The 20,584-nt window shown below is 34.1% G+C and overlaps 1 protein-coding gene across 7 annotated transcripts in view; it reads left to right on the forward strand.

Annotated features, from left to right (window-relative positions):
- LOC130895974 (protein sidekick) overlaps positions 1 to 20,584 on the forward strand; it is a 585,707-nt gene that overhangs the window by 524,717 nt on the left and 40,406 nt on the right. For all 7 annotated transcript variants that reach the window (XM_057803673.1, XM_057803674.1, XM_057803672.1 and 4 more), the window contains 5 exons: positions 13,592 to 13,770; positions 16,639 to 16,762; positions 18,126 to 18,455; positions 18,539 to 19,200; positions 20,355 to 20,583. In XM_057803673.1, coding sequence (XP_057659656.1) covers positions 13,592 to 13,770; positions 16,639 to 16,762; positions 18,126 to 18,455; positions 18,539 to 19,200; positions 20,355 to 20,583 — 1,524 coding nt within the window. The remainder of the gene's footprint in view (positions 1 to 13,591; positions 13,771 to 16,638; positions 16,763 to 18,125; positions 18,456 to 18,538; positions 19,201 to 20,354; position 20,584) is intronic.

Below are 20,584 nucleotides of genomic sequence, written 5' to 3' on the forward strand. Positions count from 1 at the left end.
TTCCAATCTAATCTTAGTGGAAAAAGTTTTTTCCCAAAATGAAATGATATACCTTAGACCACCATCGTAGAGCCATTCAAAGTGCAACCAATTAATTCTTTAGTAACAAAACTACTATCTACTATCTACTAGAACAGCAGAGATGAAAGTAGGAAAATACACCGTTTCAATCACAAGGGGGATTCGCGTCCCCACTTATGTGGGGTTTAGTAGTAGACGAACTCTTTTGCAGGCTGAATGAACTCGGCACACCCTGTCAAGGATATGCAGGCGACATATTCATCTACGCAAAAGGGTGCTTTGAGAAAGAGGACTTAACTATACAAAAAGATGGTGTCGATCGGTGGAGATGAACATCAACCCAAACAAGATCTACATAATTTCCTTCATTAGGAAGAAAAACTCAACCTCAAGCCTATCAAGCTAGACGGGAAAGTAATCGAGTGGAAAACTGAGGGGAAATATCTGGAAAGAGATAATCACCAAAGTCACAAAAGTTTTGATGGCGTGCAAAAACCTATGCAGAAAGGAATTGGGGTTGTAACCCAAAGATCCAGTGCAGGGTTTTGGAGTACTAGAACTAGTCTGAATACCACGAAGTACAAAGACTAGCTTGCTTATGTGCCACTGGAACCAAGATAAAACATCATTTAGAATGTTCAGAGACAGAATTATCAAAGAAAACTCGTTCCTAAATAATGAATAACACTGGGACATACCTCAGGATGCATAAAAAAACTTTAGCTTTGAGAAAAAATTTACTTTACTTCAATACTAAGCGGTAAAAGTAACTGGGATTATAACACCATATAAGAAATGAACAGAAATAAAATTAAATGGTATACGGACGGATTAAAAACAGCAGATGGAACTGGAACAGGAGTGTACGGACCCAGAACCAAACCAAAAGCCTGAACAGCCCACCAAGTATTATTCAAGCAAAAATCTTTACAATTGAACAATTGGGGCACAAAAGCCTTTTATGACCCGAACCCTTCTGTGATATCAGCTACAGAACAATGGAAAGAGCACTAGACAAGAAGGTGGATAGGAGCAAGACTTTTCTGGGAAACTATAACCAGAGTAGATCTGCTGAGTGTATCAACCTAAGTAAAAACAATCTAGGAATACTAACAGAAGTTTTATCGGGCACTGTCGCCTCAATAAACACCTTAAGACGCTAGACCTAGTAGATAATGCGGCGTGCACGTTTTGTTGCACATTCATTGTGAAACACTAAGAAACTCCAGAACACTACACCTGGGAGCGCTTGAAAAAAGAAGGTCTTTGGGAATTAAAGCCATCCCACATTCTAGACTTTTTAAGGGATTAATGGATCAGTTGTAAACACTGGGTTCTCCAGTATAGCAGCAAGATCCTTTGGATTGCAGTATATAAGAGACCCCAAATCTATATATACAAAGGTATATAAAACAAACTATAACACTATCTATTGAATTGAAAGCCACAAAGAAAATGAATAGATCTGTTATAACTGTTCCACCGATACGTAAATCTGAAGCAACCTGGGTATTTGCAGAATGTGTTTGCTTTTTCTTCAGTCATGAATCTAATACCATAAGATCATTTTTATAAACTCCATATCAGTTATCACCAGCTCTTTATCACCAAGAAAAATTCGCAAAGAAATAAGCAATCCCAATCCATATAAAGCCCCAGGTTACCACCTAATTAACTATTATATTCAATAGCATGCTAGTTAATACAACTATCTTATCCAGTGCAAGCTCGCACACATATTAATGATCAATTAACCTAACCTGGAAAAGATTCAACCTAACCGAGTTCTTACAGACCTCATTCTCATAATATCCAAAGTCTTCAAATGGTTATTATTGGAAAGAATAGATGCAGTGACTCCCATTGAAGAACTTGTTCTAGACCATCAGTTTGGTTTCAGAAAGAAACGCTCAACGACTCAGCAATGTCAGAAAATTGCGAAAAAAATCAAACAACACCTACACTATTATACTCACTCATAACACCTACTACTCAATTATATCTAATCTTTAAATCATACCTAGAAGATAAACACATTAGAGATAAATTCGAAGAATTGTCAGATTATCTTGAAATAAATTCAGGTGTACCTTAACCAAATTCAGTGTTTGTCTATGTTTTGGGAATCCCTACACTACACCAATACACCAACACTCTTTAATCAAGTTATCGTCTTCATAAACCAAAGGTAAAATAAGTTCAGTTTTGTTTCACTGACGTTTAAATTAAATCTATTTCCAACAAAGTAAGTTTATTGTAGTTACAACGTTTTCTTCTACTTTTATAATTTGCTCATTTAAAAATCATTCATTATCATTATTTTAATATCCTGCATTAAAGGACAATATTTTTGAACACTTGTGTCGTTACTTTAACATTAACCTGTTTTTTCCTCATTTAAAGCGTCACTCTCCAATCGTTTTTTTTTTTTCTCTTTTTTAATCAAAACTTTTATGGCGAAAGTTGCTTTTGTATTTAACTTTAAATGATGTAGAGTTAGCAGTTACCAATGAAGTGCAAAAATATGAAAAATACAAAATTCATATCAATGCGAAACAGCCCTCTATTACTAGTACTATGATGGAGACGCCTTGTCAGTCCTAACTGTCAACGTAATTCCTCCGAAGTCCCCTTGGTCACCTCGCACTCACCCGTGGAGGTACTCCATGATTGGAGAAATATTCAGGCTTTCAAATATGATTCCTCTACTTGGTCAAATCATAGGATTTTCCTTCTTGTGTTAATATGAGCTTGACAGTTTTAGAGGATGTGTATAGTAGTTTCCTTCACCACATATCCTGTAATTACACCTTTTATGTTTCTACTTTTCCTTTTAGCTGCATTATTTTCGCAACCTATGAATGTATTATCCTGCCTGCAGCCTTATAAATGCAGTGTATCTTCGGCAGATGTAACATTAATGAGGTTATTACCTTTTGCACCAAATTGAGCCGCGCTAAGTTTGGTCTGCATAATACAAACGTGTCTTTCTAGGAGAAGAACATGTTCTTCACACCCTTAACGCTTGTATACTCCTTCTTCAGCCAGTCAGCTTCTTTGATCAATCCGTGTGGTAACTAAAACCATTTCTTCTTGGTCCTATTCCTCTCTGCTGAGAAAATTGATCTTAAATTTCCTGTTAAATAGGTACGTCAATTGAAAATTGTCGGGGAGCATATTGAGGACTCCTTCTGCTCTGTATTTTTTTCAATCAGTTACCCTCAACAGCCTCCTAACTTGACGTATACAGTAGTTTAAATAGTGATGTGATGACGTAAATTACAACAGAGGTCGACATAAGTCAGACAAAAATCTCGAACCTTTTTTTGAGAGTCACGTGGAGGGCCAAATTTTTCTGGAAATACTCGAATATTCACGTGGCAAATGGACAACGATTCACCACTCGCGAATATCATCATTTCATGCAGAATGGAGCTTCGCTGCACTACGCGTTATGTGAGTACCTTGAATGGATAGGTAGACGAGGATTCGTTGAGTAGCCGATGCAGTCATGTGACCTGATACCCTGTGGTGCCTTCTCAAGGAAGGACCATGCATCCTGTCCGACCTCCGAATTGCAATTGAAGAAGAATTTGAAACTCTTGGCGGATAGCTTGACCTGCCTCTCCATTGAGAATCGTTGCCGCATTGATCAAAATTGACATCAATTTGAACACTTACAGTGACTTTTCGAATCCTTTTTGTAATTTCTTTTAATAAATCAAGATTGATAATATTCCACATTTAAAGTTTTTCCCAATTCTGAGGTATATCAACTCTACCAATTTCCTTCCTCCTTTTATAGCCAATCCAATTAAATCGAATATTCTAGTATGTTCTTGGGATACAGATTAGAACGCTCCAGAACGCTGCGTATTTATGTAGGCAAAGTTATAGAAAAATATAAATAATGAAAAATAATGTCCGTTGAAAGATATTTCAATGAAAATCAGGAACGTTTTCGATATGTCAGGATGACTGACATTCTCTTGTCAACGATTATCCTTTCCAAAATTGAATTCTCACTTTTTTACTGTAAATTTCAAGATTTTGGAGATAGATGGTTTTCAAATGAACACATTGTATAATTCGGAACAATTTTAATACTTCATGTTCGCGTTTACTTTTAATGCAACAATTCAGGATGTTCTAATGTAGAGATGATTCTGTTGAATGGCCAGTCTTCACGAGTGGCTTATTTTAAACGTTCTAAATAAATAGAATAATTTGAATAATTACGAGACAGAATTAATTTTTTTTTTCAATTTTTTCAAGAGAAATCATTAAATTTGAGGTGCACGTGCACGTGCGCTTCTGCACTTATAGACAAACTGCTGTTGCTTTCTTTCAAACCATATATCTGAAAATACAACATCGGGATAAACGAGTAACATGAAATGAGACGTTAAAACCATAAGTCTTTATTCAGAGGATTAGGTTGTACAAGGGTTAGCAAAGAATTGTACTTCGTTAAGAGTTTCGTCTAAAAATATTTGGTCTCAATATAAGTTGATTCACTTACTTTGTCTGTGCATATTTGGAATTTTTGTACAAATTTATGAACCTGATCGCCATAAAAAAAATAATAATGACGTCATATGTTTATATGAAACATCGCAACTGGAAAAACTTTGAGAGTTCGATAATATGAAAAAAATTAACTATTGGATTTGTTCCAAATTACACCTAACCAAAATTTGTTTTTTTAAAAGAAGGTGTTGGTCATTAAAAAAACAGGAAGAATGGCAGTTATCATTGGTTTATTTGAAGACGGGGGGCAAATATTAGAATATATACATATATCATTAAATAAATTCTGATTTTTTTTTATTGTATAGTTCAGTTTCCATTATTGCAAAATCATGCTTTAGTGTATCAGTAAATTGTTTTGATGTTTTTTTCAACCATACAGGCAGCTCATATACATTTCTATTTAAAGGTGGGATTTTTTGTTAAATTACTATTTATGTTTACGCATGATAATTTTTAATTTACATTTTACATCTTCGCCTATGTAAAACTCTTTTTTTTATATATAAACACATATTTTTTAAACGTTAAATATTATATAGAAAATTGAATTAACATGTTCTCTTCTTTAAAACTTAACCGAAAGGAAGAATCCATGTTTTTATTAGTAATTTATCAGAGTTAAATTGTTTTTTATGATTATGGCCCGAAACAATTCTACTAAAATTGAAGATTTTGAAATAACAAACTATTTTGTGCACGGTACGATCGATTATGTGAGTGAAAATATTTTCTCAAAATTCACAACAACGCCCTGTAAATGTTCGTAACCACACACGACTGATAATGTTTCAATGCACTGCAACCAGAACTTTGATAACGTCGGTTTATTTTTACATTATCCCATTGGTTTCTTCCACCACTGTGATATTGAGCAGATTTATCATCCACCCAGAAATTTAAAAGAACTCCAAATATTGTTATATATTACACCCTAGTGAATGATATACAGGGTAGTCCAACGAAAAGTTTCCACCTAGCTTTTCTCTTTTTTTTGTAATTAAATTCAAAAATACTCGGAAACGTCGATTTTGCTTTTGAGGGGGACACATTTTAAACATATTCGATCTGCGTCTTAAGACCCCTAGCTGGGCTGAGTAACAACCCTAAAATTTTAAATGGAAAGAGGGGTCGACTGATATATTATTTGAAGGGCACAAAATTGTCTTTCTAATAATACCCTATTTGTTGAATTTTACTAAAACAATTAATGCGAAAACGGCGTTAAAGACATTAAGCCGAAAATTTTGGTATTAACGAAAAATACAAACAAGTTCTAATTATTACGAGTGAAAACAATTACAATTATTTCTAAATTATTTAATTTAAAGGAAAACGGGATTTCAAAAACACGACATTATTTATCAGAACTAAATTCCTCACTAATCGTTTGCTTTTTTTGTTGAAATAAAAACTGCAGATACGTGTAGGAAAAGAATTTACACAGTTTATTTTAGTCTCTTCATTGATTCTGTTTGGTTGCTTTTCAAATTATTTTAATTTCACGGTACAAAATGATTCCATTCCAGAATGAGTTGAAATAGTTTAACTTTATTTTTAAAATAATAGTTGTGCTAGACTTACGACTCGCTTATTTAATGCCCGATAAAAATGTGAATGATGTGTACGTTGGTAAGTTAGTTAAATAGCTTATAGATATCGGATCTATCTATAATGTAAAACACCAGCCGCAGAAACAGATCAGAAATGAAGCTGTGGAAGTCGCTGTGTTAGGGCATGTTGAATTGGATCATACTCGTCAACTAGCTGAAGCCTCAGGTGTCTCCCGTTCGTCCATAATACGAATTTTAAAAGCGTACAAATTTCATCCGTACAAAATCAAACTAGTACAGGAACTAAATGAGGATGACCTGATAGAAGGCTGCAATTTTGTGAAACAATGAGCCATTCCGACGAATGCACATTTTATTTGAATGGAGCTGTAAATAGGCACAATTGCCGTTACTGGGATGATAGTAACCCACATTTATTCTGTGAGGTTCATACCCAATATCCTCAAAAAATAAACGTCTGGTGAGAAATCATATCATAGGACCACTTTTTATTCCTGGAAATTTAACTGGTGAAGTCTACCTAAACATGCATAAAGATACAATTGATCCTTTAATAACACAAATAATTGAAGATGACCAAAATCATACTGCTGATCGGCTTCATTTTCAGCAAGATGGAGCACCTGCGCACTATGTGGCTCCTGTAATACAGTTCTTAGATGACTGGTTTCCTGGACGATGGATTGGAAGGAGGGGCCCAATTGAATGGCCTGCCAGGTCACCGCATTTATCGCCTTTAGACTTTTTTCTTTGGGGGCATAGAAGATCTTCGCCAACGGGTTACAGCAGAGTGCAGAAACATAATACCTGATATGTTACAAAATGTTGGAAATAGATTTGAACAAAATCTGTATGGAATCAAATGTGTCAAATTTTCAACATTTGTTAATTTTTACAAAGCGTGTTAAAAATAACAAACATTGGAATGTACTAACGATTGCAGTTGTTTTGACTTGTAATAATTAAAACTTATTTGTATTTTTCATTAATACCAAAATTTTCGGCTTAATGTCTTTAACGCCGTTTTCGCATTAACTGTTTTAGTAAAATTCAACAAATAAGGTATCATTAGAAAGACAATTGTGTGCCCTCAAATAATATATCAGTCGACCCCTCTTTCCATTTAAATTTTAGTGTTGTTACTCACCCCAGCTAGGGGACTTACGATGCAGATCGAATAATATGTTTAAAATGTGTCCCCTCAAAAGCAAAATCGACGTGTCCGAGCATTTTTGAATTTAATTAAAAAAAAAAAGAAAAGCTAGGTGCAAACTTTTCGTTGGACCACCCTGTATAATAAAATAATATCGTCTTGAAGCATTTCTACCAGTTTTGTTCACTAACGAAGGCGGATATTATTAATTTTATTTTATTCAAATGGAAGTCGATATTTGAAAGTTGGGGCTGATTCTTGATGATCTAATTATGAAGTAAAACTTGCGTTCGTAACCACACTGAAACATTATTCGACTAGTTATACTGCCTCGATTTTTGCTGCAGCCAGAAATTCTTCTAACCTTGCTTTGAACTTTTGTTTAAGCTCCTCGTCTGTGCTGATGATGATAAACTCTCCTCGCATTGTCACAGTAGCTTTTGGTAGTTAGCCAACTTCAGTCTAAAAAAATATTCTTGTAAAGACTTCATTTTTCTCACATTACTGAACAAATATCCGAAAGCTCATAGAAATTCTTCGAAACTTGTTAACATCTATAACACCGGAAGAAAAAAGAGAAACAAAAAACATCTTTAGATCTCAACCCTAGAAATTCTGTGTCTTGTTCAACCTTTACACATCCTTATACATGACGAAGAAGATATAGGAATTGGAAGCAAATATTGTAATAGAGCAGCAACTACAAGATTCAGCTTCAACAACAAATTCAGAATAGGTATACTTGATAGAAACTGCGTGCTGTTATAACTAAGTACGCCACAACTTTCCATTTGGAAATAACCGCGACCCACTCCTGTGTGTCAAAAGATGCCTCGCCAATAGAAGATGATTCTCTTCTTCATGCCAAAATGGGTGTAAACCTCTTGGGATCACGAGCAATCCATTAAATTTGCTCTTGTCTCTATTTTTACTTAAGAATCATCTGGTGTTGGAGGTTTTCCAAGAATGATATCTGACTTAACGAGATCAATTCGAGAAGGTTCAACAAGGTTAATCAAACTGCCGCAGGATCGATTCGGTAGCTTATTTATGCTATTTCGCTGCTCTGGCTGCCTAACGGAACTGACCAACGGAGTCCTCGTGTAAATTCTGTTATAGGAAAAAACTAATAGCTAATACTATATCACTTCGATAGTTCAAAAAAGCAGTTCGCAGAACTGTGAAGGAAGCGGTATGTTTTTACCCATCTTTTGATACACAGGAGTGGATCGCAATTGGAAAGTTATAACAGCACCCCTGCGGTTTCTAGATCTACCATCGGCTTTGAGGCGTCCGTAACAGGTTGTTTCCATTATTCCCTATCAGGTATTCTGAATTTGTTGTTGACGCTGAATCTTATGACTGTTGCTCTATTACATTATTTGCTTTCAATTCCTCTATCTACTTCATCTTGTATAAGGATGTGTAAAGGTTGAACAAGACACAGAATTTTTAGGTTAGGGTTGCGATCTAAAGATCTTTTTTGTCTTCCTTTTTTCTTCTGTGAGCTTTCGAATATTTGTTCAATTATGTGAGAAAAATGAAGTGTTTCGATTCAGTCTTCTAACTTCAGTTATGATTTGACAAACGTTCAGTAACGAAAAACCAGTTATGCATTATAATCATCACAATTATTCATAATTCTGTTTAGTCGTTAAGATATTTGATAGATTCTAAAAAGTTTTAAAGACCGAGAATGTGTATATGAATTTTACATTTACCGTTTTATTGCAATTGCATGTTAATAAAAAATTCCGATACATTTATTCTATATTCACGAGGCAAACATTAAAAGAACGGATGTGTAATTAAAAAATCATGTATTTCATAAAAAGGAACAATTATTCTAAGAGGTGAAACCTCAAATACTATGAAGAAATTTTTATTGTGACAATTAGTGACGCTGCATTTATTGCAACTAATACATTTAATATCCTCATCACAGTTTTTAAACCCTCTGGCTAAAAAAGCCTCAAAAATATGTTTATGATGGTAACTACTGTTTACGAGAGGTTAAGTCAGTTAAGGGTGAGATAAACAGTTGAAAACGTATAAAAACTGGACAAACTTGTGTTGGGTCCATGTATTCCACCGTATTCTTTACCACACCTCGTACAGTAGTTGAATATTAGTAGACTACACGTATACGCTGCATTAATATTGATATTATACCATAGTTCAGATTCCAAACGAAACATATGAAAACATTGTTGCATATTTAGTTATTATGTTAATTGAAATAATACACATGAAGTCGAATGAAAATTACGCCACATTAACTGAAGATAAACTGAAATTTACACATACCTAGTTCAAACCCACTTCTCTCCAAATTCATTACTCAAAGAACAATGTATTCCGTAAAGGGCTTCTAATCTCCCCCCATCTCTTCCGATGGATTCGTCAGTCTTCCCTACTGTACGTTCTTGATTCCACTTCTATGAGTTCAGTGAAAGTGTCTTTTCCTCACACACTGTTTTTTGCAACTTCTAACAAGGGCAAACATAGTCCAATCCTTGAATACCTAGCCTATCCTTTTCTGGTGTAGCTCTTTATATTATTTAGGGGTTGGACTGAGTCCTCAAATCTTGAAATCTTCTTTTAGTTTATGTCCTTGTTCAGGGTGAATTGGAGCTCAATAATTTTCCTAAATACTTATGCTTGCTCTTCTTATGTGTGGGCTAGTTCGTTGAATCCGTGTGAGATCTCTCTTTTCTCCGCCTCCAGATCTTTGCGAGCTTCCATAATTCTGGTAAAATCGATGCCAATCCATCTGCTCACTAATTTGTGTGTTCTATGTATTCTAATTTTTCACGAATGATAGAAAAACTACTAATCTTTTTTTAGTAGGTTGATTTGCTAAGAAATGTCCTCAGCTTGCCACAGGTCAATGTGTTACTAGGCATACAGTTCCTTTCGATGACACTTGGTAGTGTATTCTTACGCCGTAGATGCGTACAGAATGATAGATACAACATTGGCGCTGATAAGGTGGAGATTGGTCTTCACTTTCTGCTTAAACTATCTACCTCTTACCTTTCTCGTCTTATTCACTGGATATTCGACGTGGTCTTGAATGCCAGTCTTTGGTATATTCCTGCTCTATTGAAAAACACTGCTTGGGCTTTCTCTGCAATGATACCGATCTTCTAGTAATTAAATAAAGGACATTAGGATGTTGCTCGACTTGAAGATTTCCGCCGTGTAGATGTTGTAGAATACAGTTCCTTATGGTACTCCTGCTTTATCCATTCAAGTTCAGATCTAGTCCTGTTGAGGTTTCCCTCCGGATTCTTCATGCAGCTTCGTAGGAGCTTCGTCAGGTCTCTAGAATATCCAGCTTCCCTTATCCTGCATATCAGATCTTGGTTTCGGACATTATCGAAGGCTAACATCCCACATTATGATTCTAATTTAAAGATTCTTGTTGATTCCTTAAGTGGTGTATACTTTTCTTCTGGGTAGCTTTTTCTGGCCGCTGTATTGATGTCATCTTTATCTGATGCCTCTTTCGCTTATCTAGTTCAAATAAAGTGATCTACTTCCTTAGTGGTGGTGGAGGGTAGATGCCCTCCTGGTACTTTTTACTAAATTGGCTGTTTTGGAAACAAGGACTTTCTACATTATATAAATGCAGCGTATTACAAAATGATTTATTAAATTATCTATATAAATAATTTTTCATATTATTTTAACCTCACTTCAAATTATGACATAGATATTTTATTTATACAGGGAGTCCAAGAACTTAATGCCAAATGTTCGGAAGTGAGTAGAAAAACTCACTGAAAATTAAAATTGAAACTGAAAATTAATTTTAATTACATATCCACGTTGTCAGTTGGGGTATAACCACTGCAAAGCTGAAATTAGGTTTTTGTCTAACACTAGATACTCTCATTCATGTTATAAATATAGAATAATACCTTCTATTATTCTAAAGAAAAAATAATAGGTGACTTTAGCTACTAAAAAGCTCCACATTTACAGAATATTCTTCTTAATGTCCTAGCCAACAGTACGGTCTTCTCCATAATTCAATAATTTGTAAAATATATTCCTAATTATAAGAAATTTGAGAAAAAGTGTGTAACACACACACATGAGGCCTTTAAACTATTAAAATGAACTTTACAAAGGATGAAACAGTTAAAACTTGGTCCCTTTCTCTTCTGACTCCAGGATTTTTCCAGACGTGGTAAAACTTCTAAAAATCTAGCATCCTCTTTGTTTTGATGTACTCAATAAACTCAAAACGTGTTTCTTTTACGACGAGGAAGATAATCAAGCTTTCATGACTAATAATAATGCGATCTTCTACTATTGACATTCAATGTTGTTGCTCTTCTGAGAGGCTTCTCAAAATCATATGTACAGAGCTTCCTCATCGTGAAATCTTGAGTTAAAATCTGCTAAACACGGCTTATAAAAACATCATCAAACACTTTTGGTATTTTTAAAAAGTTTCAGTTGCAGAATCACCCAATTTCGCACAAAATTTGATATCGCGGTGCTGATTTCGCTACTCCATTTTTGTGACGGAAACTATTAACACACATGTAGGTATGAAATACACAGTTGTAATAAATACGGAGGGATAGAGCAGGGTTAACATCAAACCCAAAGATTCAGCGCAGACCAACTCTAAAACACGATCGGATATGTTGCTACAAATGAATCCGTTTGACGAAGGCCTCAACTGCGAAGACACTCGTCAAAACAACAGAAGACAATATTATTAATAGCTTAGTATACGTTGTGTGTATCGTTATTTTAAACATTCCATAGGATCATAGGTAAGGTTCCGTGTAGTTAAAAGTACTACTTTACTTCTGGCAAGATAATAACTAGGGAATTGGGAGAATTCACGTAGTGGTCGTAGTGAATAGTCTTCTTCTTCTTCTTCTTCCCACTCCATTTTAAGCAGATTGCCTGTTCATTCTTTGCAACATGCCTATTGCCTCAATTGATGGTAAGATTATCACTCCATCTTTTTCGTGGCCTTCCCATACTTCTTCTCCCCAGTGGTGAGTTGTCTCGTGCTATCCATTCGCGCTTTCTGCTCAGTACCCATTCAAAAGTTGTTTAATCATGAAGACAGATAGATTATTTTTTATGATTGGGCATGATTAGGGAAAATAGAGACTTTTTATCCGAAATAAGATCACTTTAATAAACGACGACAACGTTAATTTGCATAGTATTAATTATTGGAGAATCCTCACTGGTTGCGCCAAGTCTATACTAGCTAACTACCATTAATGAACATCAACTGTTGCCTTTTACGTCGCCGCCAATAAATACTAGCGAGATAAGTAGGAACAATTCTCAAACTAATCAAAAGATTGATTATATTAGGGAATTGCCATTTAAACGCCAGAGATCAATCAAAAGTAGTTTCGTAATACATATACCTCTACTAGTGACAAAACTAAAAGAAATAATAATGCAATAATGATCTGTAAGTCACTCGTCAAAACAACAGAAGACAATATTATTAATAGCTTAGTATATAATAACTAGTGAATTGGTAAAGACAATCAGCCTTTTTCATTATATAGTTGAAGATGAAGATTTCAAGAATCTTTTGAAAGTTATGACACCATATTACAATATTCCTAGCTGATCCTCTGTGACACGCTGGTTAGATGAAAAGTATGATGCATTTTCAACAGTTAGGAAAAACAAATTATCCTGTGTAGAAAATCTTAGTAAGAAACAAGCCCGGCCAACGTACGTTAACTCGCGGACCAATTTTTTCAAAGATGACTTTTGATTAGCGTAATAATGGCATCTCGGCGGCACTTCTCCAGCGAGTGGCAAGAAATACCGAAGCCAGGTTCCAAGAATGTGTCCGACGTAACGGCCAACATTTGGACGATGTAATTTTTAAAAAATAAAACCCGCATTTGTCTACGTTATATCAATTAAAACTAGAAATGCATATGCCCTGTAGTTTTTTTTGTTATATAGGTTTTAAATCCTAATTTTACCACTGCACAAGGTTAGCATAGAATATTATTATTGTTATTATGGATAATGAGGGTCCTAATTTCCACTACATTTTTTTGTTAACATAAATAATATTGAAAAAAACTGGGGGTGGATACAACAGGGGAATGAAAAATTTAGGCATAAGTATTAATGGATACAAATTTTACGACTTTCTTTGACTTTTGAAACGATGAAACTATCTAGAACTAGCAGTTTCCTAATTTCAGCTCACTCTTTTCGGTATTAGCACATATGTGTTAGTTTATATTAATAAGAGAATTTAATATACGATAAAAATGCTACAATTCGATTTTTATAGCGCCTTCCGGTCCTCCAGTTGGTTTCGTTGGATCAGCAAGAAGCTCTTCGGAAATAATAACGCAGTGGCAACCACCTTTAGAAGAACATCGAAATGGTCAAATTTTGGGATATATAATCCGTTACAGACTTTACGGATATAAGGAAAGTCCATGGACGATTAGAAATATAACTAACGAGGTATATAAAATTTTCTATATTTCTATGATGAGCATAACTATAGCCCCTCCTGATTTTATTAATAATATTTTGTTTTTCAAAATATGTTGTATTATTCAAGGTAATTATAGGAAGTGTATATGGATAGGATTTATATATTTTAACTTGAAATAAATACTCAGTGTTTTTCATGATTTTTTGAATCTTTTATAATCACTTTTCGAGAAGAGTCGTCACAGGACCGAGTTTAGTCGCAGAATAACTATTTTAAAATATATTCCATTTCAAGGTCCAACTCTAGACTGTACTAAGTAAAACACATGATTTCTTGAACAGAGACCATAGTGCTTGGTTGTACTTTTGGTATAACAATCCTTTTTACAACAAGTACCTGAGGTCATAAAATCAAGCCTATACGGGCCTTTCATTCAAACTGCACCAATGTGTCTTAAATGTGTTTTCTAAAAACTTTAAAGCCTTAAATTAAAATATAATAGTCCTTTTAAATAAATATTTCTAAGAACCAAAAATCTATAAAATAAATGTTTAAAAACTAGAATTCATTTTTGCTCAGAGTCCAACAGTAATAAATTAACTAAATTAAAGAAAATCATCTATTGTAAAATTCCTACAAAAAATTTATATAATTTATTGTAGTGAAACTATTGGAGTTTGTTGAAAAAATAATTTTTTATTTTACAAATGACACGGAAAAATTCGTTGCTAGATACCTTAAAAAATTTTAACCAAAGATGAACCCTCAATTTTAATAGGAAGATTCCCCACAGTTTTTTATTTTTTTCTCAGTCCAATAGAAAAAATTAATTCATACCTCATCGTTAATAAATTGTACAGGAAATTATAATAAGAGAGAACAAAAAGGAAATTTGTCTCCAATTGATCAAACTTAAATCTTCAATTCCATTTAAATAATAACGTTTTTACGGGAAAAAATGTAAGATAACTTTTTTGTAGAAATTTAAATTACTTACAAGATGTTCCGAGAATATTTTTTTGTACATGCAATTAATTATGGGGTATAAATTATTTTCTATTGGAAAAAAAATAAAAAATACGATGCGGAAGATCTTTCTATTTAAATTAGGAGCTCATATTTTGTGAGAATTTTCTCAAGGTATCTAGCAACCCATGCTTTCGAGTCCGTTACTATACCTCAACCTGTCACAATTTCTTCCTTTCTCATTCCTTTCTATCCACGTTTTTCTCCATATCCTCACTCCCACTTCAGTTTGTTGCTTGTTGCCCCCAACGTGCTTTAGGTCGACTTCAGATGTCTTTTTCGTATACATATATCTAAACCTTTTAAGCTTTCAGCTCGTTCTTGATCTTATGATTCATTAACTTCTTAGGGGTGCTCCATCGGTTTTGACCAATCCTAGTATCCTTCTCTACAATATTCGAAGATCCTCTTCGTCCTTCCCCAACAAGCACATGGTTTCGACCCCCCTATAATGACCGATTTAATTTCTATTTTATATATTCCAAACCTTGTGTTTTTGCTCCTCAGAAACTTTACATACCTCCAGTACACTTTATTTGTCACTCTGAATCCCTTTGCCACTTCTACGCTTTTATTATTTGCCTCGCATAATGTCGCGCCCAAATACTTGAAATATTTCACTTCCTGAAAATTGGTCTCCTCCCAGAATGATCTCTCCCTTATTATTTTTCCTTCTCTCAGTTACCAACTTGTACTTGGTTTTTTGAAATATCACTTCCAAACCTATTCCATCAGGTGTTCTGTAAGTTTCTCTAGGCTCCTAATTACCAGGCCATCAACATATCCCACTAACTTCGTACTCTTTTGAGATAACGTCTTTCTCGCCTCTATCTCATCTATTACTCTGTCTGATGCGATGTTGAACAGAATCGTTGAAAGAACATCCCAGTACCTATCACCTCTTTCTATTGGAATTACCATTGTTAGCCCATCCTCCATCAAAATTTTAGTCTTAAGATTGTTCATCGTCATTTTTACCAATTTAGTATGATTTAAGGAGATCCCCTCTTTTTCTCATCTATGCGTTTCCTGTTTACGTTGTCAAAACAAACATCACAAGTAGGTCCATTTCGCGTTCATAGAACTTTTCTACTATTTCTGATATCAAATGCACTGTATCTGTTGACAATCTGCTGGATTCGAAGAAGAGTTTCTCTACAATGTACCCTTCTAGTCTGTCACTTATAAAAGCCCCATACATACATACAAACAAAAAATTACTTCTAAATTAACGGTGGGTCGATTTTCTGCTTTTTCTAATAAACTCTTGATATACTGCCAACGAAATTAATCAACAAATCTGATTCTAAAGTGGCCCAGATATTATAATATGTATTTTTGAACTCATTTATTGTGGCATATTGTTCATTCGGTGAAGCATTAATCCCAATAGATTTAGAATAGTTTGATATTTCTTGCCTCGAACCAGACCATTGACTTTCTTCTGGTATCCTGATGGAGTCTCCATCATTGCCAAGCATTGTTTTTCGAAGATGGAATTAACATGGTTTGACCACTTTTCCCAACCATCTTAGCCATCTCTCTCTCACAAGTTTCCATATTCTTTTTTTCCTTTCATTCCATCAGTTGTTCCTCCATTGTCATTGAGTATCTATGCTTCACAAGCAAATGTTGTAGTTGGTCGTATACTGTAGTATATAATCTTTCTTGAGAAATTTTCATCCATTTTTTAGCACCTTTCACGATTCTAGCTTGGATTTCATGCTATTTGTAGTCTTTATCTCCTTTTATTACTCCTAATTTATTATTTTATTATTTCTTTGAAGGTATCACCAAATTTAAACCATTTTACTTTATTCTAATTAAACCTTTGAAATTTTCTTATATGATTTTTATTTATATTTTAGGCCCAAAGAAACTACCTTATCACCGATTTAATAACTTGGAAAGATTACGTTGTCCAAATAGCAGCTTATAACAATAAAGGCGTTGGGGTTTTTACAGATGGTGCCAAAATTAAAACCAAAGAAGGTAATATTTATGCGTCGCATTGCATTATCCAAAGGCATCGCACTAGCATTTTCTACTTGATCTTGTATAGTCATCAATATATACTCTACTGATTTTGGTACTAGAGGATTTTGATGTTTTAACTTTAAAGTTCTCAACCGCATTTTTGGATCATTAAAAAAGTTTCTACTAACTTCAAGAGGGTGTAGAAATAATATGAAATAATCAAAATGAATAATAAAGTATCTCAAGTGATTTGGTGGCAAATGGAAAACTTTTTTTATAATTAATTTGAAAAAAAATTGTTTAAAGAAAGTTATGTATGGTCCGAAATTTACAATACATCTTTAATTGCTGCTCTTATTCTTTCGATTACAACTGCTTCTTGTATACGTATACGTATATGTATATTTGTAACTCTTCACTTGTTTTAATTATATTTTATCTATCTCGACATTGGGGTGTAATTTTCCTCACTACCATTATTTTTCCGTTCTTCCTATTGATGTTTATATTCCTTGATTTTAATGCTTTCATGTTAATAAATTATGCTTCAATTCGTCTTTATTTTTAACCAGCAATAGTGATTCGTCATTAAAAACACATTCATAAACTAGTTCCTAATTTCAATCAATTATCCATTATTATTCTGAATAGTGTCAGACTCAGTATCCTCCATACTATATTAGATTTCTTCAGACACTGTCAAATGCTTTTTGAATGTCTATAAAAACCGAGGTAATAGTTTTGATTTGTTTCCATTTTTTCCTCTTTTAACTGTCTCATTGTAAATACTTTTTTCCTGAGTGAGTTTTTCTTTCCTAAAACTGCTTTGTGATTCCTCTAAATGGTTGTCTATTATTTTCCTAAATCTGTTCTTTCGTAAACTTTCAATATCACGCTTGGCATTTTATAAAACCTATTTTCCAATCTGTCGGATTTTTTTCTTCTATCCATATTTGTGGTAACAGCTTTGTTACCTGTTATTTTCCTAAATCTGTTCTCTAATATACTTTCGTGAAGTTTCGGTGTCACGCATAGCAATTTATGCGTCTATAATTATTGCTTCCCTTTTGTCATGTTTTGTGAAAGATGGTAAAATGAAGCCTATCACCCAATCCGTCGGATTTTTTTCTTTCATCTAGATTTGTTAGCTATTATTTTCCTAAATCTGTTCTCTAATCTACTTTAAAGCTTTATTAGCGACAAACCTCGTATACGACTGCTGAATTCAGGGATCTAATAGTTGTATTTTAGGTTTTGAAGCATGTAGAACTTTTAATAAAAACAATAACTTTTTCCGAAAAATAAAAAAGTTTTTCATTATTTGTTAACTTTTATTCACACTTATGTGAGTCCTAGAATGTATGATTTTTCTTTATAGGTGTCCCAGAAGCTCCCCCTATTATCAAAAAAGTCAAAGCTTTGAATTCCACGTCGATTCAGATATGGTGGACACCGCCAGATCCACAAAAGATTAACGGAATTAACCAAGGTTATAAAATTCAAGCTTGGCAATGGCATCCTACTAGAGGTAACATCGAAACTAACATGATGACTGTTCACCCCAATCTACTCGATCCCTATGCCGAACAAAAAGCTATCATGACTCATCTCAATAAATTCAAAGCATACAATATCACAGTTGTATGCTTTACTGATCCCGGAGACGGACAGATGAGTGATCTTTATTATGTTAAGACAAAAGAAGATGGTAAGTGAAATTTGACAAAAATCGGGAGCTGCTTCTACTTGATGGAGTTTAATTCCATATACCTAAATTATGTTATATTTCAGTTCCTGATGAAGTGTCCAATCTTCAGTTTGACGAAATAAGCGACAGGGCTGTTAAAGTACTTTGGCAACCTCCTAAAAATATCAATGGGATTTTAAAAGGTTACCAATTAACTTATCAAATCAAAGACGAACCTAGTACCATCCGAGTGAAAAACTTAACAGCAGACACTTTAAGCATAAAAGTGAATGATTTGCAAGCCACGACACATTATCGTTTCGAAGTATCAGCCTGGACAGCTGTCGGACCGAGTCCCTCTAAGGTCGCTATAATTCAATCAGGAGTTGAACCGGTGTTACCGCATCCTCCATCTAAATTAGCACTGTCAAACATAGAAGCTTTTTCTGTTGTCTTACAATTTACACCGGGCTTTGATGGAAATTCATCTATTACTAAATGGACCGTTGAGGCTCAGACGTCTAGAAATACGACTTGGTTTACAGTTTATGAAATATCAGATCCTGATGCTACCACTATTACTGTTACTGGCTTAGTGCCGTTTACAGTCTACAAATTGAGGTTAATTGCCAATAATGTTGTTGGAGCTTCTGTGCCGAGTGAGGCTACTAAAGAATTTCAGACAATTCAAGCTCCACCTGCTTTTCCACCAAAGAACGTTACTGTTAGAGCAATGAGTGCAACAGAGCTCAGAGTCAGGTGGATTGTAAGTATAAATTACCTCAGTATTAAGTTTATGATATGAACCTTTGTAATGTGGAAAATTGAACTATTTTAGTTATATTTGTATGTCTATGGGGTCTATTCTGTAACTTTTCGGTTATTTATAACCATTGGGTTATTAATATATTTATAACTACATCGATATAAAATTGAACCTGTTAAGTATTCTGTATTGTTCAGTTTTAACTACCTAGTTAATTTCTAATCTTTAACGATATGGTTATATTTACATACCGAAGTTAGGTATAACAAATTTGGAAACGTTACAAAATCCTTGAAAATAAAATAGCTCTGTGTTCTACGAGCCAAAACCACCTGTCAAATTAAAATAAAATTTATAACCAAACTTATCGGTATAATCACAATAATTGTTTAGTTTTATTTATGATCAATAAACATAAAAGCCTGGAAATTAGAGTACTTCGGTCATGTAATGGGGGGACAACGATACAAATTCCAGAGATTGATTATAAAGGGAAAGATACTTAAGGTAGTGGTTTAACTGCACATCTAACCTATTGTTTAGAGCAGCTGTGAATAAAATACAAATAGTCATGATGGTCGCTAACCTTCAACTGAAGATGGCACTTTAAGAAAGAGATTTGTGAATAATATGGAGAAAAAAAGAGATGGTTCAACCAATAAACAATTGTCGGCATTAATAAATTATGTTGAAGAACATATAGAATATGGTTTACCCACCAAAGGAACAGCAGAATATCAACTATACAAAAAAAATTGGGAGGGAGCTCTCTAAACCATCTTAGTCTCAAATTCACATCTGGCCCACTGTATAGTATATTTTGCAATTCTCTATCAGTTCTTCTTCTCCACCTTCTACTTGTACATATGTGTGCTAACAAAATTGTTTTTCACCTATCTCCTTGCGCTAGTTTGATCTTTAACGTCCTTTTGGCTTTTCAAAAATGATTTGTGATTGTTGTTAATTGTGTTAACCATAAGTAGTTGAAACTTGGACTAAGATAAACAAACTGAAGTAGCTCAGGCTGATACTTTTCTTACACATCTCGATTATTGTAACATAAGTTTTTTTTATCTGTGTAATAGAAATCTAGTCTAAATATTTCTAATGAATGAAATCATCAATTGAATGAAATATACCTTGATGTGTTCTAGCCTTTACAACAAACCGAATGGTTCGGAAATCCTAGAGGCTACAACATAACTTATACTGAAATTCGCACTGGTTTCGCACACAGTTCCACTATTGAAGATCATACTGCTAATTCGCATATTATTATTGGATTGGAGGAATTTGCGTTGTATGAAGTAAAAATGCAAGCTTGCAATGATGTAGGATGTTCACCAACAGGTCCTACTGCTCTTGAAAGAACAAGAGAATCAGG

Source organism: Diorhabda carinulata, chromosome 6 (assembly GCF_026250575.1).
Source record: "Diorhabda carinulata isolate Delta chromosome 6, icDioCari1.1, whole genome shotgun sequence".
Taxonomy (NCBI): domain Eukaryota; kingdom Metazoa; phylum Arthropoda; class Insecta; order Coleoptera; family Chrysomelidae; genus Diorhabda; species Diorhabda carinulata.